At 48.5% G+C, this 26,868-nt stretch overlaps 10 protein-coding genes and 1 non-coding gene across 11 annotated transcripts; 7 read left to right on the top strand and 4 right to left on the bottom strand.

The window, feature by feature from the left end:
• Nucleotides 1-119: 119 nt before the first annotated feature.
• Nucleotides 120-2,190, top strand: ATNIH1004_009583 (uncharacterized protein; the record flags this gene model as incomplete). Its single annotated transcript, XM_033574174.1, has 2 exons — nt 120-624; nt 929-2,190. The coding sequence occupies 2 exons, from the start codon at nt 120-122 to the stop codon at nt 2,188-2,190; spliced, it is 1,767 nt and encodes a 588-aa protein (XP_033422192.1).
• A 241-nt stretch (nt 2,191-2,431) lies between these two features.
• Nucleotides 2,432-3,041, top strand: ASPF3 (peroxiredoxin family protein; the record flags this gene model as incomplete). The annotated part of the gene is made up of 3 exons (XM_033574173.1): nt 2,432-2,591; nt 2,651-2,814; nt 2,865-3,041. The coding sequence occupies 3 exons, from the start codon at nt 2,432-2,434 to the stop codon at nt 3,039-3,041; spliced, it is 501 nt and encodes a 166-aa protein (XP_033422191.1).
• A 257-nt stretch (nt 3,042-3,298) lies between these two features.
• ATNIH1004_009581 (type 1 glutamine amidotransferase domain-containing protein) lies at nt 3,299-4,107 on the top strand (the record flags this gene model as incomplete). Its single annotated transcript, XM_033574172.1, has 3 exons — nt 3,299-3,376; nt 3,424-3,661; nt 3,719-4,107. 3 exons carry the CDS (start codon nt 3,299-3,301, stop codon nt 4,105-4,107), a joined length of 705 nt encoding a protein of 234 aa, XP_033422190.1.
• Nucleotides 4,108-4,410: 303 nt separating this feature from the next.
• ATNIH1004_009580 (HNH endonuclease family protein) lies at nt 4,411-5,231 on the top strand (the record flags this gene model as incomplete). The annotated part of the gene is made up of 4 exons (XM_033574171.1): nt 4,411-4,598; nt 4,684-4,855; nt 4,936-5,074; nt 5,119-5,231. The coding sequence occupies 4 exons, from the start codon at nt 4,411-4,413 to the stop codon at nt 5,229-5,231; spliced, it is 612 nt and encodes a 203-aa protein (XP_033422189.1).
• Nucleotides 5,232-5,426: 195 nt separating this feature from the next.
• Nucleotides 5,427-8,398, bottom strand: ATNIH1004_009579 (putative esterase; the record flags this gene model as incomplete). Its single annotated transcript, XM_033574170.1, has 6 exons — nt 5,427-6,307; nt 6,357-6,687; nt 6,731-6,825; nt 6,873-7,112; nt 7,160-8,018; nt 8,087-8,398. 6 exons carry the CDS (start codon nt 8,396-8,398, stop codon nt 5,427-5,429), a joined length of 2,718 nt encoding a protein of 905 aa, XP_033422188.1.
• A 3,728-nt stretch (nt 8,399-12,126) lies between these two features.
• On the bottom strand, nt 12,127-12,669 carry ATNIH1004_009578 (uncharacterized protein; the record flags this gene model as incomplete). The annotated part of the gene is made up of 2 exons (XM_033574169.1): nt 12,127-12,429; nt 12,478-12,669. 2 exons carry the CDS (start codon nt 12,667-12,669, stop codon nt 12,127-12,129), a joined length of 495 nt encoding a protein of 164 aa, XP_033422187.1.
• Nucleotides 12,670-14,722: 2,053 nt separating this feature from the next.
• Nucleotides 14,723-16,414, top strand: ATNIH1004_009577 (histidine phosphatase family protein; the record flags this gene model as incomplete). Its single annotated transcript, XM_033574168.1, has 3 exons — nt 14,723-15,317; nt 15,382-15,514; nt 15,565-16,414. 3 exons carry the CDS (start codon nt 14,723-14,725, stop codon nt 16,412-16,414), a joined length of 1,578 nt encoding a protein of 525 aa, XP_033422186.1.
• Nucleotides 16,415-16,910: 496 nt separating this feature from the next.
• On the top strand, nt 16,911-17,406 carry ATNIH1004_009576 (uncharacterized protein; the record flags this gene model as incomplete). Its single annotated transcript, XM_033574167.1, has 3 exons — nt 16,911-17,136; nt 17,193-17,323; nt 17,392-17,406. 3 exons carry the CDS (start codon nt 16,911-16,913, stop codon nt 17,404-17,406), a joined length of 372 nt encoding a protein of 123 aa, XP_033422185.1.
• Nucleotides 17,407-19,756: 2,350 nt separating this feature from the next.
• Nucleotides 19,757-21,383, bottom strand: ATNIH1004_009575 (uncharacterized protein; the record flags this gene model as incomplete). Its single annotated transcript, XM_033574166.1, has 5 exons — nt 19,757-19,863; nt 19,949-20,179; nt 20,882-21,073; nt 21,129-21,266; nt 21,332-21,383. The coding sequence occupies 5 exons, from the start codon at nt 21,381-21,383 to the stop codon at nt 19,757-19,759; spliced, it is 720 nt and encodes a 239-aa protein (XP_033422184.1).
• A 1,675-nt stretch (nt 21,384-23,058) lies between these two features.
• ATNIH1004_009574 (uncharacterized protein) lies at nt 23,059-23,552 on the top strand (the record flags this gene model as incomplete). Its single annotated transcript, XM_033574165.1, has 2 exons — nt 23,059-23,142; nt 23,202-23,552. The coding sequence occupies 2 exons, from the start codon at nt 23,059-23,061 to the stop codon at nt 23,550-23,552; spliced, it is 435 nt and encodes a 144-aa protein (XP_033422183.1).
• Nucleotides 23,553-25,621: 2,069 nt separating this feature from the next.
• ATNIH1004_009573 lies at nt 25,622-25,693 on the bottom strand. Its single transcript has one exon. It is a non-coding gene; the product is annotated as a tRNA-Arg (tRNA).
• Nucleotides 25,694-26,868: the final 1,175 nt, after the last annotated feature.

Raw genomic sequence — 26,868 nt, 5'->3', positions numbered from 1 at the left:
AATAAGAAAGTGAATCAGGATGACTCATGATGAGGTCTTCAGTACACTGGATCTACAATAGAAATATCTCTGTTCTTCTCTTAAGCCCCGTGAAGTAGTTGAATGATAAATAAATCAGAATGATTATTCGCCCCGAAACTCCCCAAGACATCGCCTCCATCGACGCCCTCACTGAGGCCGCATTCCTCCGCTCCGCCTACTCCAGTCACACTGAGCATCTCATTGTGCGCGCCCTGCGTCAATCCAACCAGCTCACGCTCTCCCTCGTCGCAGAAGACGCCAGGAGAATTATCGGCCATGTCGCCATCTCGCCCGTGACGATCCCCGACTACACCGACTGGTACGGACTCGGTCCGATCTCAGTCCATCCGCAGGCACAACGAAAGGGGGTGGGATCGCTGTTGATGAATCAGGTTCTGGAGGATCTGAGACAGAAAGACGCAGCGGGGTGTGTGGTGTTGGGGAATCCTGCGTATTATACACGGTTTGGGTTTCGAGTCCTTGAAGGATTGAGGATGGAGGGAGCACCGCAGGAGTATTTCATGGGATTGGCATGGAGGGGAGAGATGCCCCGTGGAGTGGTGAGGTTCAGTGAGGCTTTTGATGTGAAGCAGCTAGTACCTAGTTAGTGTAATTACTGGTACTGAATTATTAATCTGATCCTGCATTTGAGATTGTAAATCGATTGCACCATCAAGGTCCAATCAGTCTCCGGCGATTCTGTGTTACTCGAGGAACGCTACCTTGATGTTGGAGGAGAATGACTGCTGACAAATTCGGATAGTGTCGATGGCCTCAAATCTCTCAGCCTCTGAACATTTTCCTCTCCACAGCCACCGCAAAAATGAACATAAATAGCCAGATCATCTCGTGTCTTTTGACACCATCGATCTCTCCAAACCCTCTGGTTCTACAACCATGATCTCAGTCACTCCCTCCTCGCACACCCCCTACTTCACTCCCGCAAACAATGCCGGCGCCGCCTTGAACCCGGACGACCCAAACACGCCCCTGCTCTTCCAGCCTCTACGCATCCGCGACGTGACCTTCAAGAATCGCATCATTGTGTCGCCGATGTGCATGTACTCCGCCGATCCGGACCCCTCCTCATCCACCGTCGGGGCACCCACTGACTACCACATCGCCCACCTGGGCCATCTAGCCCTCAAAGGCGCCGGGCTGGTCTTCGTCGAGGCAAGCGCCGTCCAGCCCAACGGTCGCATTTCACCCTACGACGTCGGTCTCTGGCAGGGTCCCGACTCTCCTCAATTCCACGGTCTCCAACGTGTAGTGCAGTTCGCGCACAGCCAGGGAGCCAAAGTCGCGGCGCAGCTGCACCACGCAGGACGAAAAGCCAGCGTCACGGCTTCCTGGCTCGCCGCACAAGCGGGGAAGCCGTCCCTGAAGGTAGATGAAAGAACACATGGCTGGCCGCAGGACGTGGTTGGACCTTCCGGCGGCGCGGAACATACCTGGGACCGGACGGGGGATGGATTCTGGGTTCCTCGTGCGTTGAGTACGGATGAGATCAAAGATGTGGTTCGTGCGTTTGCTACCAACGCGGCCACAGCGGTAAAGGCGGGTGTTGATGTTATTGAGATCCACGCGGCACATGGATACCTCCTGCATCAGTTCCTCAGTCCGGTGACCAATAAGCGGACGGACGAGTATGGCGGGTCGTTTGAGAATCGTGTCCGGATCCTCCGTGAGGTGGCCATCGCTGTCCGAGAGGCTATTCCTGCTGGTACGCCGTTATTCCTGCGTATCAGCGCGACGGAATGGCTGGAGGAGGAGTCCGTGGCGAAGCGGTCTGGATCCTGGGATTTGGAAAGCTCGGAGCGTCTGGCCTTGTTACTCCCGGAGCTGGGGATTGATCTCCTGGATGTCAGCTCCGGAGGGAACCACCAGGATCAGAAGATTCGGATTCATACGAACTATCATATCGATATGGCGGCACAGCTGCGGAAGGCGATCCGCGCCGCGGGCGCGTCCACCCTCGTGGGAAGTGTGGGATTCATCACGGAGGCAGAACAGGCAAAGCAGATCCTCGAGGGACCGGACCCCAAGGCGGATGTGGTTCTCCTTGGACGACAGTTCCTGCGAGAGCCAGAATGGGTGATGAACACGGCGAAACAGCTGGGGGTGAAAGTGACGACTCCTCTGCAGTTCTTACGGGCGGGTCTGATTTAAACAGTGTAGACCATATAGACTTTTTAATGAGTGTTTATAATGAATGATGATGTTTAGTTTGCATCCGCACGGAGAGCTCCGAATGTACTTCGTATATCTGGAGCAAAGAATTAGTTTCCGACCCACCAATCCTGCAGTAGTGCATGACGTGAGCTGTTCTATTGACTGTTTTATATCTACCCCGCACCTCCCTCTTCTCTCTTCCACTTCTGTAATTCCGTCTCTTACCCATATATCCAAAATGGCCCTCAAACCAGGCGACTCCTTCCCCTCCGACGTGGTCTTCCAGTACATCCCCTGGAGCGAAGAAACCGCCGATGCCAAAGCCTGTGGCATCCCTATCAACTATAACGCGTCGACCGAATGGGCGGACAAGAAGGTGGTTCTGTTCTCTGTGCCGGGTATTCACCCCACTCTCTTTATCTCTACCTTATGAACTAATATGTCTGATCTATGACAGGGGCATTCACCCCGACCTGCTCCGTCAACCATGTGCCAGGATACATCCAGAACCTTCCTCGATTGAGGGAAAAGGGCGTGCAGGTCGTAGCTGTCGTGGCATCGAATGACCCCTTCGTTATGAGTGCCTGGGGCAAGGTCAATGAGGTCAAGGGGGATGATATCGTATGTTCTATCTACTATATATTATATTACAAGGGTAGCTGACAGCACAGTTATTCCTATCTGATCCCGACGCACGCTTCTCCAGCAGTATTGGCTGGGCGAATGGGCCCCGCACGGGTCGGTATGCGATTATCATCGACCATGGAAAGGTCACTTATGCGCAGGTGGAAACGGAGAAGGGAGTGGTTAAGGTATCTGGGGCGGATGCCGTGTTGGCGCATTTGTAGATGATATTTATGTGGATCGAATAGACTGCAATTCTATCACTAATCATATATAGCCTTTTCTGAGGTTGTGGGAGGATATTTGTAAGGACCAGGGGACTTGTTGATGACCGCATTAATGCCGGATTTAAGCTTGATGACACCGCTATAACCGTCTGATGTCATCTATTTCTCCACTTGATTGACGTATATAACTCCATCTCCATCTGCTGGAGAACACTCTCTATCCCATATTCAATAATATATTATATACCTATACTATGGCTCCTAAAGTCCTCGTCGTCCTCACTTCTCAGGATAAAATCCCCTCCACCGGTCATCCCACCGGATGGTACCTGGTATGTCTTTTCCATACTCTATCTCTCCAGGAGTACTAACGATATAGCCGGAATTCGCCCATCCATGGGCTGAACTCCATGAAAAAACGGAATTGGTGATTGCCTCGCCCAGAGGCGGCGAGACTCCTCTTGACCCCAGCTCCGTCAAGATGTTCGAATCCGACCCCGTGTCAGTCAAGTTTCTGAACGAACAGTCCGCTCTGTGGAAGCATACGCATAAATTGGCGGATTTTGTCGACCGGGTGGATGAATTCGATGCTCTTTTTTATGTGGGAGGGCATGGTCGTAAGCTTCCTCGTTTGAATCCCGATTATTATCATTTTCCAGGCTAAAGAAAGGTAGCAATGTTCGACCTCCACTACGATGAAACATCTCTCGCTCTGATCCAATCATTCGCCGCAGCTGGGAAGCCCGTTTCAGCCGTATGCCACGGTCCGACCGTCTTTCTCAGAGCCACGACCGCGACCGGAGAACCGCTGCTCTCGTCGGCCACGGTGACCGGGTTCTCGAATGTGGAAGAGGACCAGACGGGCATGACGTCCTCGATGCCGTACATGCTGGAGGACGAGCTGAACCGCGTGTCGGGCGGGGGATTTGTCAAGGCCGATCAGCCCTGGGGAGAGAAGGTGGTGGTGTCGCGTACGGCCTCGGGGAGTACGTTGATCACCGGTCAGAATCCGGCCAGTGCGACGGGGGTGGGCAGGGAGATTCTGAAGGCTTTGGGTGTATAATCTCTATTATATGGAATATATGGAGTATACGGATGGAATGTCCAATAAGTATGCAAAGGATGATCTCGTAATATATCAATATGGATCACCGCCGGTCTCCGTGTCAATCTGACGATCGGCATTTCTCTTGCTGTTACACGAATCAGCTGCGATGCTGACACGGCGTGGACATTTCTTTTCTCCAATGTGATGGATGCACGATAGCCCGTGTTAGCTTGATCGACATAAGAGGTGTGTGTATTTAAGCCGCGACCTATCCATCTGACATCAGTTCCTCCGTACTCGTGTAGAGACATCCTCATAATGGTCAAAATCCCCATTCTTCTGGCTTTGCCAGTTGTCTCGTCTCTGGTCGCTGCACTGCCCACTCCCCCTGGCATTCCATCAACATCCACGGCGCAGTCCCAACTCGCCAAATTGAAGGTCGCACCGCAGGGTTCCGGAGATGATTATGATCGCGACTTGTTTCCTCATTGGATTAACCAGGGGCAGTATGTCTATCACTCCTATCCTATCTATCATATATTCCCTAGTATATCATTCCTACTATCTATATATCCTGCTTACATGTAATAGTGAGTGCAACACCCGTGAGGTTGTCCTCGCTCGCGACGGCAAAGATGTAAAACAAGACGACAAATGCGCCGCGGTCAGCGGAACTTGGGTCTCGTCGTACGACGGCGAGACTGTCACCGATTCCAGCGAGTTGGATGTTGATCATTTGGTGCCGTTGTCTAATGCGTGGAAGGTACACCGTCCATCCCTCTACCTCTCATCACATATTGCCCAATCCCACAATATACAAGAAATAATCTGATGATGATGAAGTCCGGTGCATCCAAATGGACCACTCCCCAACGTCAAGATTTCGCCAATGATCTAGATAATCCCCAGCTACTGCCTGCATCCGCCAGCTCGAATCGGTCCAAGGGGGATAAAGGACCGGAGGAGTGGAAGCCGTCTCTCAGTGAGTACCTCCCTTAGGAATAGAGGATTATGCTGACAGGATAGAATCGTTTTATTGCACGTATGCGAAGATGTGGGTGAAAGTCAAGTCGGTGTATGAATTGACTATTACGGAGGATGAGAAGAGTGCGTTGGTGGACATGTTGGATACTTGTTAGTATCTATATTTTACACCTTATAGGATAGGTATAGTTAGATTATGGTAATCTATACTACATACATGTAATCTATTCGGATAGACGCTATGTCTTGGCTCTTTGTACGGGAGTGTCAACTTAAGGTGTATATCCCATCCATTCTCGGTGTTTACTGTATGCCAAACACAAATATACAAGACCGGATTGAGCCCAAGATCAACCACTCGGTTCAGGGAGATTTGGATCCGTAATGGGCCCATCATCCCCCGTCGAATCCGGCGGCGTACAACGATTGAACAAAGTCCTGGCCGTGTTATCCAAAGCATGCGTGATCGAATGCATATCGGCGCGACCATTTCCACTCAGCTCCGGAAAATAAATGCACGATCCCGCTACGGCGCCTTTGTATTTCGCTCCGACAGACTGCCATTCGAATCTCGAGCCACCCACGTCCCGTCGACCGCGATTATACCAGACGCTGCCGTCGCCGGTGAACTTGTCCGTATGGATCATGTCGGCCCTTCCGTCGCCATCGACATCTGCCCAGTGTAGGTTCGCTCGATCCTTGCCCTCGGAGAACTTGAACTGATCAATGTATTCCCAGTGATTATCATCGTGTACCCATCCCCATGTACGACCGTCCCTCTCCACGCAAAGATAGTCGTCTCGGCCGTTCCCCGTGATATCCGCGAAACGGACCGACGTGTCGAATATCCCCTGTCCTCGTTGTTCCGGACAGTAAAGATCTGGTGCCGGGTTGGCTTGATATTCCCAGTCAAAGGAACCGGTTTCCTTAATGCGGTTGCGCCAAAGGTGGACGCGATTATCGTTGTCGGGATCCGTCCACACAATATCGCATGCTCCGTCGCCGTCCCAGTCCATCAGATGCAAGTCTCTTCGGTCAACGTCCCGAGCGATCGACATGGCATTCGGGTCAAAGATGGTGGAGCTGGGTCCCCAGAAGCTCTCACCGTTATCGGACACTGTATTCAGGCCTTTATTTGGGTACAGAGTCATCTTGCCCTTGGATAGAATCCACACGTAGTCCATCATACCGTTGCTGTGGCCTAGCATGTTACAGTATCTATTCCCGTCGGCTGAATCAATTAGCTATACTTCGTATCTACTATAGTTCCTTTTATTTACCTTTGATCTTGGTACCGCCCGAGCCGATGTTCTTCCATACGCGAAGATTCACCCTGTTTGCGGCCTTTTCGAGAAATACATAGTCCTGACGTCCCAGGAGTCCGAAATCTTGAGCCTCGCCGTAGATTCTGGCAAAATGGATGCGTCCTCGAAGACCAGAGTGTGCTGAGCCCATACCGTCGTGAGTTGGTCCTGTAGTTTTTCCCTTGTGGTAACCCTGGCGCCAGACGATGTTCAACCCGTCACCGTCTTTGCCTTTGATGCAGCTTCGGGAGTTGGTCCATGTTGTTATCTGTCCGTCATCTCTTACCCAGAGGTAATCATCGCGCCCCTACTTGGTCAGCATGCATAGAGGTAGTGGAGTGGATGCTTACATCGCCATTGATGTCTTCAAAACGAAGCCCTTCGATATCCATGTTGTTTCCTGTGAATTGCTTACCCAAGGGTTGCCAGTACTCGGGGACATCCTCTACATGTTATGTTAGTATCCCTTCGTAGTATGAGAAGAAGACGTACTGATCCAGCCATTGCGCCAGCAGTAGGTATCCCCGTTATTCTGCACAACGCAGTAATCTGCACGACCGTCTCCGTCTACATCGCCAAGTCGAACATTATCCCTTGGATAGCCTTCCGGGTTTTTGATTTTGCCCAGGTAGTGGAAGCTAGGAGGCGACGAGTCGGTTCCGTCTCCCTTGTTGATACTGGCGAACGCCGTCCCATCTGGCGCAATACATACGAAGTCGTCCAGGCCGTCGGCTTCGAGAATCAGTACATGTAGTAGCGCATCGTTTGACAAGACCTACCATTTATATCGATGAAGTTCACACCAGCAGGTTTGCAATTATCTGCAACACTGACATCACCGATACGCTTGAACATCCCCTTCTCATTCCCCGTGTTTTTCCAGGTATGATAGACTACGGCGTCGTCGTTCTTATTCCATCTGAGTAGATCATCGCGCTCACGACGGAACAGACGCGCGAAAAAGAAATGATCACCGTCATCTCCTTGACTATCCAGTGAAAGAAGGGTCCCCTTCTCTTGCGAATCATGATAATAGATACCATCGTCCAGACCGCTGCCTCGTTGCGTCAAACCTCCCGCATCGACCCCATCACCGTAGTCCTTCTCGCACGGTACCGGTGCCATCGGCCCGGGTTCTGCAATCAGTTCTTCATCAGCGGCTTCGTCAATCGCCTGGGACCAGATATACGCCATTTTGCTATACCCCTTATCATTGGGATGGGTATCATCCGGTGGGTTATCCCCTGTTGTGTAGTCCTCGGGATAATGCAACCAGCCGTGCCCCGGGGAGGGAGCCTCGGGATCCATATCAGCGAGGACGATTGAGATGCCCTCCCCGCGCATTGTGGAGACTAGTTCTCTATATTGTCGATTGACAGAGGGCCTGTTGGCCTCAGTGGAGGATACCTGGGAGGGGATTAATGTTGACAGGACGATCAGGGTCTTTTCCATATCTTCTGTATTGACTACGCTTTCGATAAGAGATCGCATGCGTCCACCGGCATTGTCGATGTCGATGTTTCGGGCGCAGTCGTTGGTCCCAGCGTTGATTAGCACCACGTTCGGTCGATAGGGTAGAGAATCTTGAGCGGCAGATTTGACTTGGTCGATTATATCGCCTCCATGTGCTTCTACATTCTGTACATGTTTCTTAATAGTTCGAAAAGCGTAGAGTAGTGTATTGCAGTGTAGGATGTATCACATACATTATCGACCATTGTCCCCTGGGTTTTGGTCCCTACCATGTTCACCTCCCAGCCTTGGTAGCGGAGCTCATCACGCAGGGGCTTGCGGTATCCGTTCCCTGTAGCGGAGTTCTGACCAAAGGTGATTGAGGCTCCGAGAGGGAGGATTCTCAGATTTACCCTGGAAGCTCTTTTGGAGAAGACATGGAGATCATTATGTTCTGGGTTGATGGTAGAATTGCCATTCTCGAGAGGTCCTCTAAGAGGAATGCATGCGCCATACACGGCTAAGAATAGAAAGAACCAATGGAGAATGTTAGCAAGCAGCAGCATCTTGACCAAAGAAGAGAAGAGAGAAGTATGCTATTCACACAGTACGGGTTGTATGGATGTGTATCTAAAATGAGGCCATGATAAAGATTTATTCTACGGAGGCTCGACTCGAACTCAACCCAACCCAGCATTCAGTACACCATATCGTGGCCCAACCTTCCATCTTGGGTTCGGTCGGACCTTCTGACCTAACAAGCGTCAAATTCCGCCGTCTCCGCTGCTGTGTGACCTCTTTGTTTGTCGGGGTTAGATTTGATACCGATGAGAGAGGGTTGGTTACCTCTCACGAGGTACCTCTATAGGCTAGTCAATGGACGAGTAAGCTTTAGGGTCCTATGCGTTTTACAGCTCCTTTCACCGGTGCAGTGTTGTAGCCCAATCAGGCAAGAAGGCATCTGATTTGACATATAATCAGGCTAGGTAGGGAAGGCCGGGTTTAGCGACGTTAGGCACTTGAGTATGATCATTTGTACAGTCTGTCATGCGCTTATTCCCCGGATTTGATCGCGATGAACAGTCAAGATTATGGTTTACTGATCTTGATGGGTAATCTCGTTCCTGTCAGTCGTGTAACGAGTTTATGCAGCTGGTGTGTCGGTGGTTGACATGTTACACTGGACATGTTGGAATATTCTGGACGTACAAGGTAGCCGAGGCTCTAGTGGCTGTATATGATTCGAGTATATATGCCATTGACTATACCTGGAGGTATGACGGATGAGTATCATGATCGGCATATTATTATTTCTTGTAATTACCTTTATATACCAGCAATTCTTACGAAAGTGATGTCGTTTTCATCTATACCTCATTCCCACAACAGCATGATACAATCCTAGTCAAGTGCAGGGGTTAATCTAGATATCTGTCGGAATAGGCACATATACTAGTACTACATCCAAATTGTAACAGCGTTACTTTTGTGGTGTAGATACCAATCTGACAATATCGCAGGTCACAAGCGCAGAACATCCCTGATGTGACCCTGGATAGCCCGGCAGTAGCGCCAGGGAAATTAATATACTAATACCCGGCATGTTGATCATGAGGCTCGTACGGACTTACTCTATACAAAAAAAGTAGGTCAAAGCGATCAATGAAGCGAGGGAGAACGCCGTTGTAAGCCACCATCGAGACAGAGGTCATGCCCTCGGTACCTATATTATGAGCTTTTAAGCCCTCTCGACTGGATCATCTTGGCCATCATACATCATACACCACCCATGTCGCTTGCTACTTCAACTACCGAGAGGGGGATGCAAAGGTTTTTTGCTGCAACCCCGCATCATGAAGCATAATTTACCACATGGCGTGTGGCTTGTGGACTTGGCCTTATTATGCTCACGGGACCCTGTCCTGGCATTGTTCAGGCTGAATCTCGGGTGTAGACTTCCCGACGATATCCGAGCTTACTCTATACTGCTTCTTTTATAGATAAAGATTTTCCCTGAGTAAGTTAGTTAATAGACTTCATTAGTGAACTCTGTAAATTACAGCTCGCCAAGTCGAGGATTCCGCAGTGAATTTTATTCTTAATTACGGTACTCTGTCCTTAGGACCCTGTGAAGATATACTGCTAAAATCATGACCTTGGCAATAGCTTGACATGGGCTAGCTTATGCACGAAAAGGACACAGTTTGCCGGCAAGGTGTATATGGCCCAGTATGTTCCCTCCGCAGACATCAACAGGAAAGTGGTCACGTTTGAAGATTTTCAAACGGTTTCCCTTTCAACTATTAAACAGGAGACATGTCTCACAACCATTTGATGTACATGAGAAAGCCGGCCTCTGTGGTGCACTGAGAACGCAAGAAGTGCCCTGCAAGGTATATAAAGAGAAAGAGTCCTAGATCTCAAAAATAGACTATTAGCTTCCTCTCTCAATATTCTATCAATACATTCCCCTGTCTCATCTTTCAGCTTGCACAATGTCACACCCTGATTAACCGCTCTTCTTACTGGCAAAAGGATCGAGCGACTGTCCCTCTTCGTCTGCTGAAGGATCGAAATATCTTGAGCGCATTGTGGTATGCGGCCTGTATCAGCGCCACCTTGTTCATAGTCACCTTCAGAGGAAGCGTCCCAGCAGGCGCCCAAATCAGCCGAAGCTGCCAAAACTGCCGAGAAAGCAAGACGAGATGCAGATGTAGCAGGCAAAAATTTTGTGAAGGTCGCGAGTGGGACTCTGAAGGGGCAAAGGAGTGCGAATGCGAATCCAGAGGCAGCAAACCTATTGCGATGGGCGGCTCATTTCTACACATCCTATGTGAATACTATTTTTCTGAATAGAAAATACAAAGGTTTTATAGAAGTTTTAGATTGATAATTGACATCTAATTTATCTGATTCTAGAATTAATTCGTATGCGAAGCTCTTCTGTCAGATCGACCTCCATCCGCGACATGGTTTACCTCAATTCCTTTACTGTCATGGGCCAAGTGGAATTGTATCAATGGTCAAGCAGGCTCTATTATACACAAAGGAAGCCTATTAAAACTTAGCCGACTAGCCTATTAGCCGCTTAAGATGATACTATACCAACAGACTTCCTAGTAGAAGCCGTAGTATACAGGCACCTTTCGCAGGGATTTCCTTTTCATTCCATCTCTAAATAGACCCCGAATCTTACTTGCCCGTAGCTCCCCAGGGTGCCCTCTCTATCTCATTCCCTTACCAGCCGTTTCTACCTACAAGCGCTCTTCACGCATCACGTAAAACGGTGGGAAAAGAGCAATTTCCACAAACTGTGGCCCTAAGCGCAGTTTTCTCTCTGGCGAGGATGGAAGACGCGCAACGGTCGAGCTCCTGGGCGCATCCGGGGGTGCTTTACTATACTCCATACCCTTTCTTCGTATAAAACAATAGTCTAACATGCCCCATGTCCCACCAGATAATATCAACGTGATCGATGTCAACATCGCCCAAAATCCCCTGACAAGCTCGATACTTTTACGGCCTTGCTCATCACCGGACCCAATGGATGCAAGCCCTTGTAGACCTTTGGACACGTAATACGTTTGGAGAAAATACCAGCACTGAGATTGCAAAGAGCAGTCCGCTTAAAATAAATATGCAGTATTATGATGGATGCAATCGTCCGCCGGTATCATACACATAAATTTCCCTGTTGCAAAACGTTGGGAAACTAGCCGCATACCTACAGCCCACCCGCCATGCGAATATTATACTAAGGGAAAGAGCTGGTTCCGGTCGATTATGAGTTACATGCAGTGCATTGTAAATGTGCCCAAAGTCATATATCCATTCCAAACCATAAATACTGCTTTTGTGGCAACAGCAAGTCGACTGTATTACCAATCAGCGGATCCCTCAGATCTTGCTGATGCTGTATAAGAGTAGGATATTGAGTATAGGAAAGTCCATCTCTTGCACTGGATCTGAGCCGACTCCATTAGAACAAACTTATGACTTATACATATGAAAGAAGAAAATAAAAGGAACCACTTGGACAATAAGTTATTGTTAAGTGTGAAGGAGTTGGATGGAACAGAGGCGAGCGAGCTAGGGAGTTCCTGTGATAGCAGGCGCCTGTCTCATGGACTTGTATAGTTCTGAGAATAGTAGACAGCTTACTAAAATCGTAGTTCTCTGTCCTGTACCCAGTTATGAAAAACCGTCTCTGCCTCGCCTACGGCATCAAATGCCATCAGCCGTTTAAGATACCTCAAGTTTCCCCAGCCCCACGGGAAGGCCCTTCAGTATCGTCTCAGTTGACGTTCGCAAATGCTTTGTCTCGTGCGTCTTCACCCGGACCGTCCTCCATATGGTACAAAACTTGGTTCTCAATTGACCCTTCAACGTTGACTGTCGTCCTCTTCTTTCGTAGTATTTCATAGAATCCAAACAGGTCTGAGATCTGGGTGCCAGTGGCTTTCTGATTCGGATGAGCCCGTGAGAATTTTCCCAGCAAGATTCCCAAAGTCGCACCGTCCTCTACGGCCATTGCGGCACCTTGAGCTTGATAAGGAGGTGAGGGGTCACAGGTGTCTCCGAGGACAGCCACTGCTCCCTAGTCGGACTGTCAGAGGGATTTCTAGTGTATAATAGGAGCAGGAACCGTGCTTGACGTCGAGTCGCCCTGATCGCCTCCCACCGACTGTCTGTGGTAGGCCGCTTTCAGGGTGGCGCTGCATCTGGAAGTATTGAGCTCCTTCATGAACCAGTGGGCGCTCAACTTCCCCTTGGTGCACTGCCATGCCTTTCGGTCGTTGTCGCCTACCACGGACGCCGTGTGGGCTAACTGTCTCATCATCTTCTATGCCGACGTGCGCTCGGCAACCGGGGATGCAGCTCCCATGCGATCCTCTATAGGTGGGAGGAACTCGTCCTACTAGGAGAGCTCCTGCCCCTTGACCGTCCTTTGATCCGCGCTATTGCCAGGATGCGGGCGCGGATGCGCACGAGATCTTCTCTAAGATCTGGTTATTAGACCGCAGTCACGTCACGGGCACTAATCACGGCGACTTGGCCGCGTCTGGGGCCGGCGTCGGCGGTGGGACTGCCGTGACGATGGATCATCGTCATTCGCCGTCAGCCCTCTTTGTCTCCCTGATTGAATCCTCACATGTGGGGAATATTTCGAGGAGTCGCGCGAGCAGACACCGCTGCTGGAGGTACTGGCAGTAATGAGGCGCGAACATGCCTTTCCGACTGAGGGACTTGAAGCTCGACCGCGGAAAGTCGGCTGGTGATTGTACAGTATTGATTTCTACTTTTGCATAATAGGTTCGGTGCGAAGGAGTCTAGCGCTCTCTTGGCTTGACTGTTTTATGTATTGCATGAAGACTCTAATCTTGTTTATTATTATGCATATATTTTATTTTTATGTGGTTGTTCATATTCGTTTTTTATCTTCTCATTGCTAACTACCTGTTGTCCAACCTCATGGAATATATTTCCGCCCACAATGACCACGGCCACCCGCAGGGAATAACCCCCACAAACTTTCAGGTATTTATGATTCTTCAACCATGGCCACACTGGACGCGGTCGGGACCGTGAAATCGTAATTCACCATTCCCGTGTACGCTATGATCCGACCGAAAGGCCGACCCTGCACCGTCCATCGCGCATTCTGTCTGATCGCCGAGTCGGAGTGGGACAATTCCCTGGGGATACCGCGGAGCATGAGGTGCGATGGGACCAAGTGCGAGATCTTCGAGAGGCGTTGGATGCATGCCGTAGTAGACGGCTACAACGTGTCCTGAATTCTGACGCTTGGTCTACAACGGGTGGTTATTTCGGTGCTATCAGCTACAGAATGATGGGAGTATGGCTTGGAGGTGTTGGGAATATTTTACTTTGTGCGATGCATTGTATTTAGTTTCGTTTATTTTCTGCCCTCATGATGGTCCGAGGGGATGAACTAATTTATTTAGCTTACCATCGACTCTCTAGGTACTACTAGTAGGGCTAACGAACGACTCTTCCAGAGAAGGATATGATCGACCTGGAAATAACTGGAAGGTAACTGAGGAGCCTCTTCGAATTTGGATATCTAGACGAGTGGTTCGGAATCGCTGGCCTTATGTCGTCGCCCGTGGATGCATTGTGGGATGTACCCCAGCCCAACTCTTAGTGGAGACTAGGTGGCTTTTCTTTTGCCAGTGATTCGCCGGACTTTCCCCGGTGCCAATGGATTTGTGGGGATTTATCGGAAGCCAGAGCAAGTATTCCGAGGCGGAATATTGAATGGAGATATTCATATCAGTGACAGTGTGGAAAAATAGGTAGAACGGATTCGTTGAACTTATATATGGTTGTATGTAATAAATACTAGCATATCGTTCTCAATAATAGGATGTACTGTGCCGTCACTGCAGAAACGTAGCCGATGCCACAGAACTCCGACCAATCTCCCACGCTAGTAAACTTTTCCATCGCATGTGGCATTGCTTATCCTGGTTCCCCGTGGAGTCGGTCCGTTTCGTTTCCTCGGACCATGTTCCGACTCTCCCCTCGTCGCGACACGAACGAAACAATCGTGCGTGGCGAGCCCTCCTTCGGTGCAAGGAAATGCCATCATGGAATATAGGACATGTACAGGACATGAAGGCAGAACAGAACGAACGTTCCGCGACAACCCTTGCAGACTAACGAGGGACAACTAGCGGGGAACCTAAGTGGCATCACCAATTCCCATTAGTCACAATGGAGCCAACGGTGCGGGATAATCTTGTAGCGCTGCATATCGGCAGCCACTCCGTGCGACGTCATTGGAAAAAATTTCCTGACCGGCACATATAAAGTTGCCCAATCCGCCCCTGGTAAAACATTTTCATCCAATCCCCCGAATTCTCACCATGATGAACCTCGCGTTGTGTCTGGCTTTGGCCGGCGTGGGCGCCGCTGCTCCCCATGGCTCGTCCACCTCTGCGGCCGCCGCGCCCACAGGCACCAGCTTCGCTTCCGGGTTCGAAATGACCAAGAGTTGGGCCAATCTCAGTCCTTACAAGAACGCTGACGGCTTCGGAGTGCCCAAGGGAGTGCCGCAGGGCTGTGAACTGTCGCAGGTCCATGTCCTGCACCGTCACGCCGAGCGATTCCCCACCAGCAATCCGCTGGACGGCGCCGGAATGAGTGACTTTGCTTCTAAGCTGGTTAACTACACCAAGGCCCATGGAACATCCGTCGCCAAGGGACCGCTGAAGTTCCTGAACAACTGGGAGTACGTGGTGGGCGAGAACACGCTGATGGAGAATGGCGCTGCCACGGAGGACACCTCCGGTGCCAACTTCTGGGTCAAGTACGGGCGTCTGCTGTATCGTGCCGACCGCGATAATGTCGCCGCCTGGAACCAGTCCTTGAACGTGTATGCCAATGGTACAGCCCGGCCTAAGCCGGTCTTTCGCACCACCTCGCAGGGTCGTATCCTGGAGAGTGCGCGCTGGTGGCTCAGTATGTTGGACCTATTGGGGAATGAAAAAAAAAAATATTAGGATGAAATGCTAATTCTGTGTAGGTGGATTCTTCGGCAACAGCAGTGCTCACAACTCCGAAGATCAATATGATCTGGTCATCATCCCAGAAACCACAGGATTCTTCAACAACACTCTTGCGTCATATGTGTCTTGCCTGGGAGACAAGACGGCAGGGTAAGCACCACCTGAATCCAAACAACCAAGCACAATACTAATTAATCTAGTGATGAATCGGCCAAGTCATTCATCGAGCGATACACAGAGACAGCCAAATCGCGATTGTCGCAATACCTTCCATCAGACTACAATCTGACCGCGTACGACGTACTGGCGATGCAGAACCTGTGCGTATACGAGCAGACGAGTCTGGGTGGCTCATCCTTCTGCTCGCTTTTCACAGAGCAAGAATGGAAAGACTTCGCGTACAACGTGGACATCCAATACTACGGCAATTTTGCCTTTGGCTCCCCCACTGGTCGTGCGCAGGGGATTGGCTACGTTCTGGAACTCGCTGCGCGACTGGAAGGAAAGCTGATCCATTCGAGCGATACGAGCATTAACTCGACGTTTGACGATAACACGAAGACGTTCCCGATGGGACAGCCATTCTACATGGACATGTCCCATGACGATATCCTCCTGTCTGTGATCACGGCTCTGGGTCTGGATCATTTCAAGTACGGACCGGAAGGACTTCCAAGCGAAGTAGACCACGCCCTGTCGAACCGTACGTTCGCGTTGAATGACTTGACTCCGTTCGGGGCGCGTTTCATGTCTGAGATTTGGAGCTGCCCGAGCGATGTGTCGTTCCAGAACTTGGACCCTATCCTTTATGTGAACCCGCGGTTGGAGGACAAGGATACGAAGCAGTATATTCGGTTCCTGCTGAATGATGCGCCGTTGCCGTTGAAGGGTCTCAAGGGCTGTGACGGCTCGAAGAATGGGTTCTGCCCTGTCGAGGGATTCCTCGGTGATGTGCAGAAGCTCAAGGATAAAGCTGAGTACCAGTTTGCTTGCTTTGGGGATTATCCTCATGGTAAGCAGGTCGGAGACGGCGTGCCTGAGTCGGATTAATTATATGGATATGGATGGATATGGATGGATGAATGAGTGATGAGAATGGATAGATGATCTGTATTGATACGATGTACTATGAAGTATTGTGCCAGAGCATAAAAGTTGAATCATCAATCATATATAGTAGTTGTTCACTACGCAGCTCGAAGCGTGTACACTCGTCAGCCAGAAGTAAATATAGCATAACCCCCGGGAGGATCCAACAGCTCTTCCAGCCTAATACTCGGCGCTAACCGACCAATATTCACCTCAATCCAGCGTCACATTGACTCCCCCGCAGTACATCGCCTTGACAGGCCCGCCCACCTGATGGAACAGTCGTGGGAGCCTTTCATCTGCCACTGCCAGAGAACGCGGTCGAGGTTCCCATGATGGAGAAAAAACAGAGGATCTACCAAATTTTAGCCATGAGTTGCAATGATCGGAACAACAACACGTACCACCCGGACTCAGCGCCGCGTTTCCCAACGTCCCGTACTCCGCCCATGGCAAAATGTCCGCTGCCGTGGATATTCGGTTCGTCGAAACTGGGGATATTCTCGACTGCCTTGGCGAAACCTGTGTAATCCGACTGGCTGGTGACATGATCGACGAGGCTCTGCTGTGCGAAGTCGTTCATTATCCAGGGAATGAAGTCACGACACAGGCAGTCTGGCTTCGAATTATGCAGAGTGAACAGACTCGGAGCAAGAGCACCACCTCGCACACACCCTCCACCAGTGCGGCCAGTTAGATTGAACTGGTTCTTCTCCGGGGAAGTGGGCTGATATCGTAGTTGCCGTTGCCGCCGCCGAACCCCGACAACTCATCGAAGATCTCGGTCTGAAAGACGGCTCTGGAAGAGCTGTTCGAGGATGCGTCCTACGACCAGTTCCAGTATCTGACCATATTAGCGTGGGCCAAATGGTAAGGGAGGTTGAACGTACGGCTGGGCAGCCCTGTAGCCACACTCCTCTCGCGGGGCCTTTTCGTAGGTGGCGACGGAGTAGCGATGCCAGAGAATAAAGTGACCCTAGCCCAATTGACGATTAGCATGACCGACGGCGGCCAAATTGGGAGACTGGGGACGGAGCTACCCAATGGATTTCAGGGGCCTGATCTGAGTGTACGGCCTGGAAATCTTCGAAGTGATTCTCACTGATTTTGAATCCCTACACTGGGTCCAACTTGGTCAAGCGTTGGACAGCAAGGAGGTACTTGAGCCGTTTGAAGATATCTAGCTGCCTTCTGGAGAATGCATTTGTCAATGACATGGATTTTCCCGGTACTCAAACCACAGAATGATGCCTACCATTCCTTAAGCAGGACAGGGTCGGTACAGGCTGCGGCTGCTCCCCCGGTCAGGCCCAAGGCCGTCGTCGCCCAGAATAGGATCATGGCTACATGCATCATTGCGCTTGAATTGGAGCCAAGCAGAAAACCCTGTTCCAGGGGAGGCCGTCTCATTTAATACCGGCTGGAGAACCACCTAGGAAAAGACTAATGACGTGTCTAACCAACGCCGACTATAGGCCGATAGCTGGCAACGGCAAGTCAGGGGAATTCCAGGGATTGAGCGAGCGACGTTACCTTGCCCGCACCTCGCTATATATCGCTTAAGGACCGGACTTTCACTTTCGCCAATAGCACGTTCTAAGCTCTCGGATCTCTTTATCGGTGACCGTCGCTGCAGGGATCCGGTTACCGATGGCAGAGGAACTCACGATCGCTCATCTTAATATACTTTTATGATACTCCACCCCTTTTTGGCTCGCGGTCCACGCAATGCTGGCGGACATGCTCTGGTCGTTGACATCCTTGCCTCTTAGCAGCATGGGTAAGGTTCAACAGCCTAGAGAGATGTTTTGGATGCCGTCCAGCCGGAGTGTTGTTGGGAATTTGCAAATTAGCGTAGTGTCGGGTTCTGATGCCGTTGGCCAGTAATCGCTAAATATAGAGATCCTCCAGAAAGGACAGACCGAATGGGACCAACGTGTCGGAAGTCTTCATGACTAGGGAACCATTGGACGGATTCAAATTTAAATAATACAAATTTATATTATCATGGCAAGCATTCTAAATCTAAGATTGTACTTTACTCTTATTTGGCCTTGATTGAATTGACCGCAACGGGGATCGCTGAACGAAGGGCCAACGTCTGTGACGTGGATACTTCGATCTGTCGGGAAGAACCTCCTGGAATTTCTCCGTCACTTCCTGCAGGCTCAACTGGTTTGGAGCGATTTCTTAATGCTTCGGCTGCTTCACAAGTGGCGATATATTCTGAATGCGTTGATATCATCAAATCTCTTCATCTCCTCAGATTTTGGGGTCCATTTTGGCCATTTCTGCATAACTCTGATGGCCTCGACAGGGGCAATTTCAAACCATTCAATGTGCTGCTTCAAGCAACCAATGTAATAGATTCTGGGCCGGCGATGATCCAACTCCGCGTGACACACAGTCTCGATACGGAGGCATTTGTGACCTTTTGAGGATTTGATGGATCCGGTAGAGTGGTTTGGAATTCTGTTGCATTCGAACTCCCATCCCTTATGACGCTCATCAAGGGTAAGAGTGGTATACCCTTTTTTGATGAATCCTTTGTTTCCAAGTTCATACAGATATACGTATCTGCTCTTTAGGTCACCCTCCTCCTCATCCAAGAGCCTATTCACTTGTTTTTTAATTTCATCGTATGACGATTCCCAGACGTCAAGTCTATCGTTTCTCTTGATAATTTGAAAGGGCTTACATCACATTCCTTGAGCCAATATTCAGCTGGATCTTTATCTAACTTCAGAGACGATGATCCAGTGTTCCTTGGTGTTAAGATGATTTCCTTTTGAAAGTCATATCTGGGATCATTTCTGTGTAAAAAACTTTGTCTCTCTTGGTGTGCTTCAGTTTTCCCAGGTCTGGAAGTGCTATTTACTGTACTGCCATCAACCAATTTCAAAAATTTAGCCTGATGTGTGCCGCGAATCTCCATGATTTTCGACTTCCGTAACTCCACACGTTCGAGGGGTTGCTCGTGATGATGATCGCAAAGCATATTACATTCACGGACTTTGAGATAATCAGTGTTCTCATCGCCAATCAGATAAATTACTGAGTTAACAACCTCATTAAGCGCTGATACAGTTCTGCACTTACTGTCCCCCGATCCTGGAACAATCTTTCTGCATTTTTGCTTTTCCTCCACACCGGGTAGGGATTTGACCTAGTGCCTTTTTAATCTGCCTTGCTAGCATGTGAAAGACATGGTGCCGTGAACTCCAGTAAGAAACGTAGCTATCCATTCGTCAAGACGAGATTCTATATGTTCCCCATGGTCATGCCACCAACAGTGCACGAGCTTCAGTCCAGCGCGCTGCCCGTCTGCGGTGCCTTGGCTGGAGACAAATTGGCCAGGGCCAGCGTCACTTGTTCGTCAGCCAAGGATGTCTTGATCTTCTTAACAGCGTCTGTCATCCCTCCCACCAACAGCAATGGTCCCATTCGTCCTCTGTTCTCGCTGATTGCTCCTCGTTTACGATCTTGGCCATGGACTTGACCGCCTCTTGTGCGGGTTGCGCAGCGTATCAACAAGCAAATCGCCCACCCCGAACATCAACACGATCACAGCATTGACGTCCACATCCTTCCACGAGACATCTGCCCCGGATGCGGTGTCATAGATGAGAGAGTTCCCAAGGTCAGTGGCAATGCCGACCACGACCGAAAGCCCAATCTGGACCGCCACGCTCGCCCCAGCTGTGGCGGCCGCCAGTATCGTACTGGCTGTACTTGCTTATAACTCCAATAATTTTGCTCGAATTGCTCAAGTTTCTCGAAATGCTTAAACTGTTAGTTAGTACAGAACGTATTATAATACTTATCATACAGCTTTATAGAAAGTTTTACTATAAAGTCTTTTATAAAGGTCTTTGATATAGACCTTAGTATAAAAATTTAGTATTAGTTTAAGTAGTGAGTAGTAAAGATATATAGTGCGTGTAGTATAGGTGCGGGATGTGGCAATTTGAAATTTTTGAAAAACATGACTTTTTTCCACATGCTCGATTCAATCCGCCGTATATTAGCGCAGCTCATTTTCTTCCGTTATTAGCATGATCTGAGACGAAGCAGGGTTGCGTACCTAGCTCCATGCGGAGAATATCAGGCTTACTCTATTGTCACCCCAGTGGTATTTCTCTTGCCTGCCCATTCAGTCAGACGGTCCCAATTCCGGCATGTGTGCGGGATTGTGAAATTAGGCCAGAAAACGCGCTGGGTGTCTTGTCTCCGATACATAGTGATCGGGTGGACGTCACCATGACACATTAGAACTTGGCGGAGGTAGTCGACACAGTGCCCTTAATGTTATCCCCGCGGAGTCAGCTACGATCTGGGGCCAACAACTTGTGGCTCTGAAAACAAGGATATACATAGATGGCGGTAGGCCATTGGACTAATAACGATAGAAATGGAGATTAAACGTACGGACATGTTTCTCATGGGACTCTAGAATATCCAGGTCCGGGACTTGATAAACCTGCTTCCGCAGAAAATTGAGGCAATGAAGCTGATGAAAGACTTCAATCTGGATGTAGTGTTCACCAACCTTACCAGGCGTTTCTTCAGTTGGCCAGGTAAGTCGAGCATTCTCTTCTGGTGTAATTTCATATATTCCCACTAGATGGTATCAGTCACTTGAAGGACGTAAGTGCGCAAATCAGAAAAATTATACCAGAAGAAAGATTATGCCACAACGCATCTAGTGCTGGCGTAGGACGGCCCTCAAAAGGCGTCATGGGAGCACCGTCTTCACCAAACCCGCTAGGTTGTAGAATTACAGTGTGATATTCAATGGCATCAGCCGCACCTTCTGCAGTGCAAGTATATGTTTAGCACTTGTATCAGCATATATGTATATTGTACAATATGACTTACCAAATTCAAGGGGGAGAAGGCAACGCTTTGCCTGAACGAGAGCGCGATGCATTACAAGGTAGGTAATGATATTGCTGCATAAAACGCACACCATGCATACCAAAGGAAGTATGTATGAATATGAATAGAGTTGGGCTTTAGGCTTTTCTTCTACCTCTTCTTCGCATGGCAGGAGAGTGTCGGCCGATGAAGCTCCCAAATTATCTGACTCGCTAGGGGCTGGTGATATGAGCTTGTATGGGAATAGCATGATTATTAGAGCACTGATATCTGATAAGTAGTGGTTATAAGATATCTAGCGCTGCACTCAAGATATTTAGTCTATATCCGCCTGTGCGACTGTTAGAGAGTGAGAGTAGAAGTGCTGGGATGATAACTCACGTCTAGAGCCACACTCAGCGCGGCTTGAGGGGAGGTTTTGAGACTAATAATTGGTAAACGGCATCCGTGATTTCATGTCTTGCCCGAAGCACAATATGAGCGGATCCTGCGGCCCCCAATTTAATGTATGGAGTTATCTCTCCAACAGGAATGTGCTACTTATTGTGGGGATCTACTCCGTATCGTACATGACAGCTAGCCCTGTAACTAAGTTAAGGATGTCCAATGACTAAGCCCACCCCATTTCCCAAGAGTTGCATTCGTGTTTGAGGGTCCAAGCAACGTTTAATGCGAAGTCTTAATTGCGGGGTATTTGACGTTATAAACTAATACATTAATCGTTCATAGCCCTACATAGCTGTTAGCCTAGCGATGGTCGCTGCTACACTAATGCAATCCTACTAGTCAGTCATTCAGTAAACATGACACCCTAATGCTTGGTAACCAATATTTACCTTTATAACATTATTATGCTAATCTTGATTTCTGGCCGGTACAGGTTACTTCCGTCAGGTAATGAAATCTGGCCTATTAATAATTGCCATAGAATTCCCGGTTACATTGCCTCCAGTAGTGCATTTGGCACTTGGTAGAGCCGATTTTAATATCGGGTTTAATGCCATCCACATTGGAGAAGCTCAAATCTGATTTAATTTATCATGATTGTACAAGCTGCAAAATTTCTCTGGCCCTCTAGCATCTCCATTGATTCAACAACGCTGACCATGTTGGCTCAGTGATGAACTGGGATCTCTTGGAGCTCATTGTAGTGTCCGTATGGATGGACATGGACAAACTAATTCCAGGCCTTGTAAAATGGCCTGCTAAGAAGCCAGTCTATACACGTCTGTGAGTGGAGAGACAAGCGAAGCAACCAAATATACTGCTGTAATAAAACTATGTGTTACTTCCTACTAAAAAGGAAGCTGGATAAATGCGGAGAAAAATCCTGTTCTAGTCTTATTCCGCCCCCACGCCCAATTCCATCTCAATAGAATAATAATATGAGGTATTTTCTCTGCAATGACTCTGCTAGTTAAGATTGCGTCTCTACTTTGGAGTTGATTTGAGCGTCCCCGCATAGCGCCACAATGCTTAGTCTGAGACACTATACGACAGTATTATTGCGAGGGAATTTAGGAAAGATAGCCCAGTAGTAGGAAGGATTTACTTTGAATAGCATTTAATAACTAGGCTGTCAGTTGTTATGGAGGATGTCCGTGTAAAGTATAAAACGCCTGGAGTATTCCCTCTGATGTTTAGTTTATGGATCTCGGAGTTCAACTGCTTAATCCAAACGGCACTGAAGATAATATCCCAATCTCTCTTGACCTACAGGTAAAGCCATGAAGGTCTTGCACATTATCAGCGGCCTCAGTGCCATTCTCATGCCCATTGCCCGCGCAGTCCCAATCGCCGGCCCAAGCACCGTAAGTTATTGAAAGAATTGAACGCCCCTCAAAAGATTGGCTCTAACAGTATTGCTTAGGATAATACTCTACAGGAGAGGAGCGTATGCCAACCTGCAGCCGACGGTGGCTGTTATATCAAACGTGATCCTGAACCTGAGCCGGAACCCGGTATTTGTCAAGACGCCCGTGGGGACGAGGGCTGTTACATAAAACGCGACCCTGAACCTGAGCCCAGGCCGGGTATTTGTCAAGATGCCCGTGGGGACGAGGGCTGTTATATCAAACGTGATCCTGAACCTGAGCCGGAGCCCGGTATTTGTCAAGACGCCCGTGGGGACGAGGGCTGCTATATCAAACGTGATCCTGAGCCTCAGCCCAAGCCTGGTATTTGTCAAGATGCCCGTGGGGACGAGGGATGTTACATCTAGGCGTGATGGGATCGCATCTCTCTCAGAGAAGTTTGAGTGCCTGGTACAGATCAGCTTATCGCGTGTGTCCTAGTCGGGGAGAGACAAATATGACACTTATGTCCGCAAATCCTTCTTCCGTCCGTAAAACTTCCTTTCCGTTGAATATTCTGTACGGAATAACATTGTTCTGGTTGATTCTGTGTTTAGTATTAGCTCTTGAGATATATACGCCTGGGTAGAGTGAGTATATGGATTCTTAGGGTTAATAATCAGACATCCTGTACTTATTCGAGGCCACCTCGGTCTATGCAGGATAAACACTCTTGATAATTAAATAAGGTATTCCCAAGACGTAGGCCATTACCCTATTCATAACATCCAAATGTGAAAAGCTGCTTGAACGGTTACTATAAATCAATTAAAGTTATATTAACCTGATGAAGCCTATCTACTGAGCGATTAGTTATGCAGGTGTTTCGCCGATGAAGTAAGAACTAAGGTATCCCAAATGCCATAAATCAACACAATCCACACGTAGAAAAGGACATATGGAAAGCCAGCGTATCGCTAAAAGGACACAACCAAGGCATTGAGGAGCCTCTCCTCCCCTTGAATTATCTGCTCTCGTGTTTCTTACAGTACCCCTCTATACTGCATCATTCTGATTTGATTCCTAATTCCCGCTTTTACAGTCCCGGTTCGACACGCAGCCCCGGCGTTTATATTAGGACCTCCACAGCAATTTTTGCACCTGTTCCATAGTTAATTAGCCTTCTATTCCTGGCCTGGTCGGATCTCCGCGTGACGGAACTGCCCTAGCAAGCCTGTTTTTGAACATTTACTACTTTCACTGCTAAGGTGCGAAAATTTTCCGTATTGAAACATTCAAGCCGCTAAATCGTGAGTCTCCACATGCAAAATCGTATGATTACGCCAGCCCCTTTGGCCTTTGATTAGATTAATGAGACAAGCCAAAGTATGTTCATCAAAATGGGGGCCAAAGAGTGGAAACTACTCCACAACTACGTGGCCTCGTTAAGGCTTGGGATGCTTAGCCATTGATCTACATTTTCTCACCCCGCATACACTCTCACCCCAAAACCGTGCCTATCTAAGAGTCATTCCCCTGCATCCAGTGTCAAAATCTTCTCGGTTAAATGCAGCAAGTTCTCCACGACATGGAATATGGCTACTTAGAGCAATCGGGAAGCGCTGATGAGTCGATTCAACGACAAACTGCCAAGAGCCGACCACAAAGCAGGCTATCGTGCCTATATATCGCGGTGACATCTCTTGTCTTCTTCTTCCTAACCCTCGCCACCATCCGCCCCCTCACACTTATCAAGAAAGACATTCAGTGTCACAACGGCACAAGGCCTGAGAATCAGTCAAATATTTTTGGTGACTGCGGCAGTACTCCCGCCGAAGCTCGGAGCCAAGGTTGCTTGTTTGATGTGATGAGTTTCTCATGGCTACCACCAGCCTGTCACGACCAGGAATTGATGAACCAGTTCCTACGGCGCCACAATTGGACATGGACAAGAGACCGGGGGGGAATGATTTCCGTGTCTGGGGAGGAAGTGCGTGAAGGAGAGATAACAGAGCTATTTGTAACTCATCAGTATCATGTCTTCCATTGCTTGTACCAATGGCGAAAAATGCATCGTGGGATCCAGAAAAGGGTGATTGATACATATATTGCGGACTATGAACATACGGAGCATTGTGAACATATGATCACGATGGATCTTCCACTCAATAGTATTGATACAATTATTCGGATGAAGTTTCCGAAGTGTCGACAATTAGACTAAAAGGGAGAAGAAAAGGAGGAGATGAAAGGAAGAGAATGGCTAGGGATGCTCCCTATTACAAGACATATACAATATGGTGGATAAATTTATATATTTGTCTTCTCACTGCCGCCTACCATAGTCCACCGGACTATAAGGAGCACCGTACTTGCAATAATAATTTATTTGACACAAATTCGACTACAGAGGATAGTAGTGCTCCTATTTCACCCTTACAAAAGGCTAAAATTTTATTAGCTGCAGTATACAGTAGCTTTCTGAAAAAACAAAAAGTGACCGACGCAGGGATCGAACCTGCAATCTCTTGATTCGTAGTCAAGCGCCTTGCCATTGGGCCAGCCGGCCGGATAATTATTAGTGACACTGGTAATGTGCTTAATTAGGGTCTTGTCACCTAACGTATGTCCTGAGTAGTACTTAATGTCAAGGGCTAAACCTCTATAACCTAATAACTAGGGTGGATACAAAAGGAATCGTCGAAGAGGAAAGAGAAGAGGAAACAGCGATGAGACGATTGCGAAGTAAGGGGGGGGAAGTCACATGATAGAGTGTACTAATCAATATACTAATCATGTGGCAGGCGAGGAGAAAGGAAACACGAGGGCTGAGGGCCCGAGTAGGCTGAGGGGCTCTAGCCCCTTACACTTAACGCTCAAAGGGGTCCAAAATTATCAAGAAATGAAGGGTTTCATTCTTCCAATCTAAGCAAATATCTAGCGCTAAATACATAAGAATAGGTAGCTTGGAATAACTAAATATGGCGACATAATGGCGAATATCAGCGAATGACTGAGTGGGCGCTGATTAATCTAGTGTTGAAGAGGAATAGCGGTAACTAATACTCTAAAGGTTGATAAGTCCACGAGGGATTTAGTTATAGGAATGTGTAAATAGAGGCCCTCAGATATTTTGAAAGTTGAGAATATAGCAGAAATTCTCACAGAACCTGTCTACTTAATCAATATTCCAAATTCTCTTGTACGAACAAAATACACTTCTATGCTATATTTGCTACAGCTCTAACCAGTTTCTAAGTGTTCCAGGTCAGTTTAGAATATACATAATTATATCGTTTAGATCCAGTATTGTTTGGTATTAGCATCTTTTTTAATTTTGCAACATGCTTGCCTCTGCCACGCGTACAAAATAATGGACAGTAAATAGACTACTGTATTTCAATCTATGTGGAAGGTTTATTCTGTCTGAATAGGTATAGGAACTATAGCTTACCACTGTCTCAATCTATTAGATTTAAACCATCTTGCCAGCAAATTCCAATGGATTTGATGCATGACCCCTGCACATGTGATACACAAATATTATACAGCATTACATACGCTTAATATTCGACCACCGCGACATGCGATGGCATGGATGGTTCCGTTGAAACGCATACCCTCAGCAAGCTGGGGTTTTAGTCAATTGCGATGGCGTTTAAATCCAACCCATTTCCTTTCGTCCCTCCTCCAACTTCTCACATCTCAGCAACACCATTCACAATGTCAGGGTGAACGTGCAGA

This window comes from Aspergillus tanneri, assembly GCF_003426965.1.
Source record: "Aspergillus tanneri strain NIH1004 chromosome Unknown AapTan_5_pilon_pilon_pilon, whole genome shotgun sequence".
In the NCBI taxonomy this organism is placed as follows: Eukaryota; Fungi; Ascomycota; class Eurotiomycetes; order Eurotiales; family Aspergillaceae; genus Aspergillus; species Aspergillus tanneri.
Note: the sequence above shows the minus strand (reverse complement) of the source record. Positions and strands in the feature narration are given on the sequence as shown.